General features: G+C 32.6%; 1 protein-coding gene across 1 annotated transcript; it reads left to right on the forward strand.

Moving 5' to 3' along the window:
- The first annotated feature begins 424 nt into the window (after positions 1-424).
- On the forward strand, positions 425-7,419 carry LOC128957191 (NPC intracellular cholesterol transporter 1-like). Its single transcript, XM_054302913.1, has 8 exons — positions 425-1,639; positions 1,728-3,136; positions 3,215-3,888; positions 3,970-4,079; positions 4,202-4,378; positions 5,608-5,987; positions 6,690-6,803; positions 6,977-7,419. Exons 1-8 carry the CDS (start codon positions 472-474, stop codon positions 7,337-7,339), a joined length of 4,395 nt encoding a protein of 1,464 aa, XP_054158888.1. The 5' UTR covers positions 425-471; the 3' UTR covers positions 7,340-7,419.
- Positions 7,420-9,074: the final 1,655 nt, after the last annotated feature.

Below are 9,074 nucleotides of genomic sequence, written 5' to 3' on the forward strand. Positions count from 1 at the left end.
TTTTTATTATTAAATATTATTATAACGACAAACACACTAATAAAATGACATTTTATTGTTTATAACGTTATAATAATAATTGTAATACAAATCCAATAGTAATAATAATAATCAACAAAAAAAAAATTATTACAACAAGTATTACAATATATTATAATAAATATAATAAAAAATTTATTATTTTCCAATAATTATAATATGTTTTAATAATAATTATTATTATCAATAAATATGTAGAAAATTATTATTGTTGTGAATCAGTTTATTATTAATTAATTTTGTAATAATAATAGTTAATAATAATTAATTTTGTTTAGTATTAATAATAATAATAATAATAATATGATATTTGTTTCGTTAATTTGTATCAATAGTTATATTAAAAAAAATTAGTGTTTTTTTGTTGTATTAATAAAATTCAATACTATTTGTAATAATAATAATAATAATAATAATAATAATAATAACGATATGAAAGGCATTACTACTATAGTCGTAGTCATCGGCGGTCTATTACTGGCGTCGGTAGTCGTAGAGGCCATCAATGGCGTCGACGACGACAACAACAACAACAACGCCTCCGCCATTAGCATCACCGAAGGTCATCACTCATCGCCGCCCACAACGCCGTCGCCACCGATAACTCAATGGACACCGACAGCCGATGACCAATTGAACGGCTATTGTCTACTGGACACCAGTGTATCGTGCGGTCATTCCACAGGTATTACCGATCAGAGTATACCGTGTTCGCGGCCACACCGACCGCAACGCTTGAACGATACGGACGCCATTGAATTACTTCGGGAAACTTGTCCCGATTTGGTACCCGTGGACGGCTCGGATCCGCTCCTGTGTTGCGGTTACGATGCCTTGCAAACACTGGCCGAGTCCTATGAATTGCCGAAAGCATTGGGTTTGGGCCGATGTCCGTCGTGTCTATACAATTGGCGTAAAGTTTTCTGCCATTCAACGTGTTCGCCGAAACAGTCGCAGTTTATGCGGRTCACGAAAACTACGGCCGTAACCGCCAGCGAATCATCGGATGAATCATCGGACGATCGCCATAACAACCCGAACCCCAATCAACTACTCGAGCGAGTCGACGAAGTTAGCTATTATATTGGCCGCCAGTACGCCCAGGGTATGTACGAATCGTGTCGCGGGCTGTCGGGTGTGGCACCGGGAACCTACATAATGGACCTGATGTGCGGCAAATGGGGATCGAAAAAGTGTAACGGCTACCGATGGTTGGACTATATGGGTTTGTCCCATGAAAAAGGTGGTCACGCACCGTTTCAGATTAACTACGTGTTTACCGATGCCCAGAGTATGCCGATTACCGACTCAGTAGCCGTAGCCGTCAATGTCAGTCAGTCGATGACGGTATACCCGTTACAGTTGCCTACCGTTTCGTGTGCTCAATCGCCGCCCGGTGTCCTTGAAAAGTGCAGTTGCAGCGAYTGTCAATCGGCCTGCAAACTAGACAATCCACCCGTACTGCCCGTTCGGCCGGCAGCGGTAACCATAATGAATTTGTCGGCCACTACCGGCGCAGCACTGATACTCTACTTGATTATTGCCGTATCGGTGTTTGTCTATTTTGCTATCTATACGCTCAGGAATGATAAAAACAAACGTAAGTGTTTTTACCGATAAATTAATGTTTTTTAATGACCAGATTTTTGGTAATAATAATAATTGATTTTATTTGTATTCATTTATAGTCGACACAAGTAGCGACCGAAGCGAATCTACCGAATCGATGACCGGAACGCCTAACGACCGATCAATGATGAGCGGTAAGAACGGTGGACGCGGCGGCGGCGGTGGTGGTGGTGGCGATGCTATGGAAGCCAAACCGTTACGCTGCGAACTGTCAGTGGACGCGGCCTATCAGCTGAAAGAGAGTCCGCCGCCGAGTCCCGACATTCATATGTGCGCCCAATTGGACATTATTCAGCCGTTCGAGTCGATACATATGGCCAATCTGGCCATCGGTATACGATTGGAGCGATTTTTCGAACAATGGTTCCGCAATTGGGGTACATTTGTTGCCCGCAACCCGTGGATAGTGATCATCAGTTCCCTGTTTATTAGCGGCTATCTAGCACTCGGGGTATTCACCCGCTGGCAGGTGACCACCGATCCCGTCGATCTGTGGGTGCCGGCCGGTAGCGAAGCCCGACGCGATATGGAATACTTTAACAAAAATTTCTGGAAATTCTATCGAATCGAACAGTTGATTATCGAACCGAAATGGCGGTCAGATGTTGGCGGTGACCACTATTTTAATGCTACTGTCGATGCGGACGACGAATCGGTAATGTTTGGACCGATATTTAACAGGACATTCCTGTTGGAAGCCTACGATTTGCAGCAAAAAGTATTGTCAATTGTTAGCCGCGATGAAGAAACCAATGAATCGATTAGTCTGTCGGACATATGCTATAAGCCGATGGGCGCCGATTGTGCCGTACAGTCGATATTTACCTACTATTTGGACGATCGGCGACAATTGATGACCGACGAGTACTACAAGAAACTGGCCTATTGTTCCCAAAGTCCTACCTATACGGATGATAGTCAACCGGAAAAGTCGTGTTTCAAACCCAACGGTATACCACTGGTCTATCCGGGTGTAGCGTTGGGCGGTTTCCCYGGKGATCGGTATACTGAGGCTACGGCACTGATCATAACGATACCGGTGCGCAACTATAACAATCCGAAAGACAACCGTCAGGCTATTATTTGGGAAAAACAGTTTCTGGAAGTAGTGGCCAATCATACGTCCGATTTGATGACCATTGCCTTCAAAGCCGAACGATCTATTGAGGATGAACTGGACAGGCAATCCCGTAGCGATATAGTTACCGTTGCGGTCAGCTATTTGATTATGTTTATCTATATACTCCTGGCACTGGGCGATCTCAACAAATGTTCGACAGTACTAATGGACGCCCGATTTTCTCTGGGATTTGTCGGCGTAACTGTTGTCCTRYTATCGGTATTTGCTTCGCTCGGCTTTTTCTTCTACTTCTCAATTCCGGCCACACTTATCATTGCCGAAGTCATACCGTTTCTGGTATTGGCCGTCGGTGTCGACAATATATTCATATTGGTTCAAAGTTTTCAAGTAAGTCATCTGATTGATTGATGATAGCACCGGTAGTTTTTAAAAAATATTTATTTATTTTACTCCTAATTATTATAGCGAGACGAGCGACGACCCGACGAAGAACTGGTCGACCAAATTGGCCGTGTAGTCGGCGAAGTGGCGCCCAGTATGATGTTGTCGTCACTGTCGATGTCCGCTTGTTTTTTTATCGGTACACTCACGACAATGCCGGCCGTACGGATGTTTGCCCTGTACGCTGCCGTAGCCCTTATAATCAACTTTTTCCTACAAATGACCTGTTTTCTCGGCCTGTTCACACTGGACACCAAACGCCAATTGGATAACCGATTGGATATACTCTGGTGTGTGAAAGGGGCAAAAAAATCGGAAAAACATCCGTCAATTGGCGGCAAAGAAGGACTATTGTATACATTCTTTCGCGATATCTATTCGCCATTCCTGATGAAAGACAACGTCCGTATTGTCGTACTGTTGGGTTTCGGTGCCTGGCTTTGTACCAGTATTGCCGTACTGGACAAACTACACATTGGCCTCGAACAGGAACTGTCGATGCCCGAAGACTCCTATATGATTGACTATTTTAATTTCTATCAAAAATATTTTGTGGTCGGACCGCCCGTCTATTTTATGATTACCGAAGGCTACGATTATACCCGAAACGATACACAAAACGCCATGTGCTCACTAAACGATTGTGATAGAGATTCGTTGCCCGCACTACTGGCCTATATGGCCGACAATTCAAATTTGTATGACTATTATCTTCGCCGTACCCTTGAATTGCTATAAATTATTGATTATTAATTTGTTTTGTTTTGTTGTTTTAAAAGGACATACATCCAAACAAAACCGGTTCCCTGGGTGGACAGCTATCTGGAATACCTGTCCAGTTCCGAGTGTTGCTATAAAGATCGGACAAACAAAAAGAAATGCCGTAAAGGTTTGTGTTGTTTCTGCCCCCACCCCCGTAGAAATCACATATTTATATATATATATATATACCTACCGGTGCTTATTGTATATCTATATTTGTTTTTGTTTTTTTTTTGTTTAAAAAAAAAGGTGATCCCGGCTGTGATATTTGTTGGGACATTAGCGCTAACGGCCGTCCATTTGGTTCAAACTTTACCGAAAATCTCAACTTTTTCTTACATCAATCGCCTGATTTCAAGTGTCCTAAAGGAGGTTTGGGCCAATACGACGATGCCGTACGACTATACGATGAGGGAGGCATTAAATGTATGTTTGTTTTTTTATTATTATATAAATAAAAAATAATATCAATATATTTTTAATATTTAATTTTTAATTTAATTATATGTGAAATTCAATTATCGCTACACATATACAATCAAATTATAATTATATATATATATATTTTTGTTGTTTAAAAATAATAATCATTCAATAAATAAATAAATATATATATATATATATATATATAATATAATATATAATATACCGTATAAACCCGCAAATAGCCCCCCATATATGGGGTATGTGGAAAAATAAGTGAAAAATAGCCCCCCACCAATTTTATCACAAATAGCCCCACTATTGAAAATATTGTAGTTTTTTTATATGTGTATATACCCCCCATGCCATCTATTGACCGGTCAGTGTAAAGTCTAAACTAAAACTATTAATTATAATAAATAAATTTTAAAATAAAATATTTTTATGCTATTATACTGTATTTAAATATAATATATATTATACATATTTTTTTATTTATTAGACCGATTTTATATATAACCCTTCCCCCAATCGTTCATTCCCCCACGACTTCACATATAGCCCCAGTAGGGGGGCTATATGTGAAAAATAGCCCCCTACCAAATGTTGATTTTAAAATTTTTATATATTATACGGTAGTTTAACAATATTTATGACAATTAGAAATAATTAATTTTTTAAAATAATTATTATTTCATCAATTAATTTTAATTATCACTGTACTGTATATAATTTATATATTATTATTTAGTAGGCAATAATGTTTTAGTATTAGTATCGAGGTCATAAACTTTATCAATAGACGTATATAATTATTATGCTAGTTTTATTTAATATTTAATTTTTTTTTTAATATACAGTATATAATTAATGTTTAATTATTATTTTTTCATTTTCATTACAACAATCAATAGATTATTGCAATACTTATTATTATTATTGTTATCCAATTATTATTAAAAAAATATATTAAATATTTTCATAAAATTATAATAAAATTATAATACTATTATTCAGCAAAAAAAATAATAATAATAAATAATAAATAAATAAATAGTTTAATATGTTAATAGTTAACTATTAATTAATAATTAGAAAAAAAACATTGATCTTTATTTTATTTTTTAATTAGTTAACTAATTTTTTTTCTCAATAATTAATTAATTAATTAATCAATTAATTAGTAAAAGTTATTAACCATTTAATTAATATTTTTTACATCAAATCCATAGCTACTTATCTGATGTCATATCGGACAACATTGAAGACATCGGAAGATTTCTATGAATCTCTACGCTATTCCCGTATAATTGCCGACATATTGACCGATAAATTACGTAATATTTCCGGTAATACCGATGCACTGGTCAGGCCCTACTCGTTTCCCGATGTTTTCTACGAACAATATCTGACAATGTGGACGGATACCATTAAATCGTTGAGCATATCCATTGGTGCCATATTTATCGTAACCTACCTGTTCCTCGGTTTGGACATCTATTCGGCACTGATTGTAGCCGTTACCATACTGATGATTATTATCGATTTGATGGCAATGATGAGATGGTGGGACATCAGTCTCAATGCCGTATCACTGGTCAATCTAGTTGTGGTCAGTATTTTCTCTCAGTGTGTGTGTGTGTGTGTGTGTTAGTGGAGGTGTGCGTGGGTGGGTGTGTGTGTGTGTTGTATATGTATACTCTATATGTTTATCTATATGTAAAGTTGTGTATGTATGTATGCGTGTATATATATATATAGATATATGCATGTATTTGTGTGTGTGTTAGTGGAGGTGTGGTTGGATGAGTGGGTGTTTTGTAGGTACTCTATATGTTTATATCTATATGTAATTTTGTGTATGTATGTATGTATGTATGTATGTATGTATGTATGTATGTATGTATGTATGTATGTATGTATGTATGTATGTATGTATGTATGTATGTATGTATGTATGTATGTATGTATGTATGTATGTATGTATGTATGTATGTATGTATGTATGTATGTATGTATGTATGTATGTATGTATGTATGTATGTATGTATGTGTGTATGTGTGTATGTATGTGTGTGTGTGTGTGTATTAATATGTGTGTGTGTGTGTATTAATATGTGTGCGTGTAAGTGATTATGTAATAGAAAATCAATTTATTATTTTCATATAAACAATACAACAACTGTATGTATTGTACAATATATTTATCGATATATTAATTATTAATAAGTGTATAACTAATTTATTATTAGTATAATTATTTTTTTGACTGTATATTAAATATATTGTCATTTTTTTATTTTCATTTTCAAAGGGCGTCGGCATATCAGTTGAATTTTGCTCACATTTAGTCCGCTGTTATGCCATATGCTCGGCACCGACACGCGTACTACGGGCTAAAGAGTCGTTGGCCAAAATGGGAACTTCGGTACTGTATATATATATATAACAACAAAAAAATTGATTGATTTTATTGATTGAATTATTTAATAATAATGTTTTTTCTTTTCTTTTTCATTGTTTGTTTGTTAATCTCAACCTCACGCACACACACACACACACACCCACCCACTCCTACCCAACCCAACCCAACAACAATAGATACTATCGGGAATCACGTTAACCGATTGCGGTATACTAGTGCTGGCCTTTGCCAAGTCCAAGATATTTCGGGTTTTCTATTTTCGTATGTACCTGGGCATAATTGCTTTCGGTACTCTGCACAGCCTAATTTTTCTACCGGTGCTCCTATCGGTAATCGGACCGCCCCTTAACAAACAGCGACTATTGTTTGCCACCTATGGCGGCGGTTCACCGTTGACTACACCCGACTCGGCCGGGCGGCAGTCGGTAAATGCACCGACATTTGCTACCGCCTACAACAATATCAACAAAAAGTTTAGCTCCAGTAGTAGTGGAGGTGGACAGGGAGGTGATAACAATGATGATGAAATCTCCGGTTAATTAACTTATTAATAATACAGTAATAATAATAATAATAATATTGATTTTAGTCAGTCATCAACAAAAAAATGTATTGTTTTATTTAATTTATTATTTTTTTTTGTAGAAAAATAAAACAATACTAACTAACCCTAACATTAAAATTAACACTAAAGTGGATTTATAATAATAATAATAATAATWATTATTATTATTATTATCGATGATATTAAACAAACAAAAAAAAACAAATTAGGCAAACAAAGTGGATTTGTTTTTATATTATAATAATGATATATATATGTATATATATTTAAAAAAATATATATATATATATAATATATATATATAAATATAAGTATTTACTATATATTTATATTTATTATTATTATTTTTAAATATATTTATAATTGTTTCTCTCTCTCTCTCTCTCTCTATAACTATCTCTATATTTTGTGCTCTCAATATATATATATATATATATATATATTAAAAATTAAATATAATATATATATATATATATATATAAATATCAATATAAATATAATTGCGCCTAAATGTGATAGATTTTAATTATTGTACACAACAAACAAACAAAAAACATTTGCATTTCTCATATATATATATTTGTCATATATTATATAATTGTTTTTTTTCAATTCAAATGCAATGTTTATTATTATTATACTAATTATTATTATTACTAAATGTATAAACATTTTTTTTTGATGAAAGCTTTGTCTCAACAACAAAAATATAACTACTTTTTTGTGGATATTATTTATTTAACAACAAAAAATGTATATTATATTAACTATTATATATTTATTATTATTATTATTATTATTAATGTTAATTATAATTATAATGCATCAAACATGACATCAGTATATATATATATATATATAGTAATAGTTTTTTTTTGTTTAATTTTTTTAGTATTTAAAAAATGTTTTTGAAAAAAATTGTTGCATTTAGTTACCAGTAATTKATTACAATTTTTTTTTTGATTATAGATTTATAAAATAGATATTCAAAACTCATTTTCAAACAACAAACAAACAAAAATCTCACAAAAAATATTATTATTATTTATATTATTTAAATTATTATTGATTTTGTTGTTAAAAAAATAATTAGTTTTATTATTATTATTATAATTATGATAATTGTTAACATTATATATATATATATAAATATTACTGTAATATAAAAATTGTTTGTTTGTTTTTTTGAGGCTAGCAAACAATTAGATTATTATTATTATTATTGTTAAAAAATAATTAATCAATTAATCAAATTAATTAGCTATATATTGAAAGATGAGCCATAAATTAAGTTTATTATTATTATTATTATTAATTGTTTATAATTATTACACACACAACAAAAATATAATAATTGTTTTTTTATCATCAATTTTTAACAACAAAAATGTATATGCATTTCATTCGTCCGCAATAATGATAATAATAATAATAATTATGAGAAAATAAATAAATATATAACAGATTACATATATATATATATATTTAATTAATTAATACAACAACAAAAAATTGGTATTTATTTGTTAGTTTATTTAAATTTAATAATTAATTATGTATTAATTATTATTATTACTATTACTACTATTGTTAAAAAAAGTCATTTTATTAATTTTTAATTGAATTATTTCTATAAATAATTATTATATTTGTGAAAAATCAAATCAAAAAAAATTATTTTCAATTAATATATTGTTAAAATAATTAAT

This window comes from Oppia nitens, unplaced genomic scaffold (genome assembly GCF_028296485.1).
Source record: "Oppia nitens isolate AA-2021 unplaced genomic scaffold, nextdenovo-longstitch-racon4-pilon3 scaffold38_pilon_pilon_pilon, whole genome shotgun sequence".
Taxonomy (NCBI): Eukaryota; Metazoa; Arthropoda; class Arachnida; order Sarcoptiformes; family Oppiidae; genus Oppia; species Oppia nitens.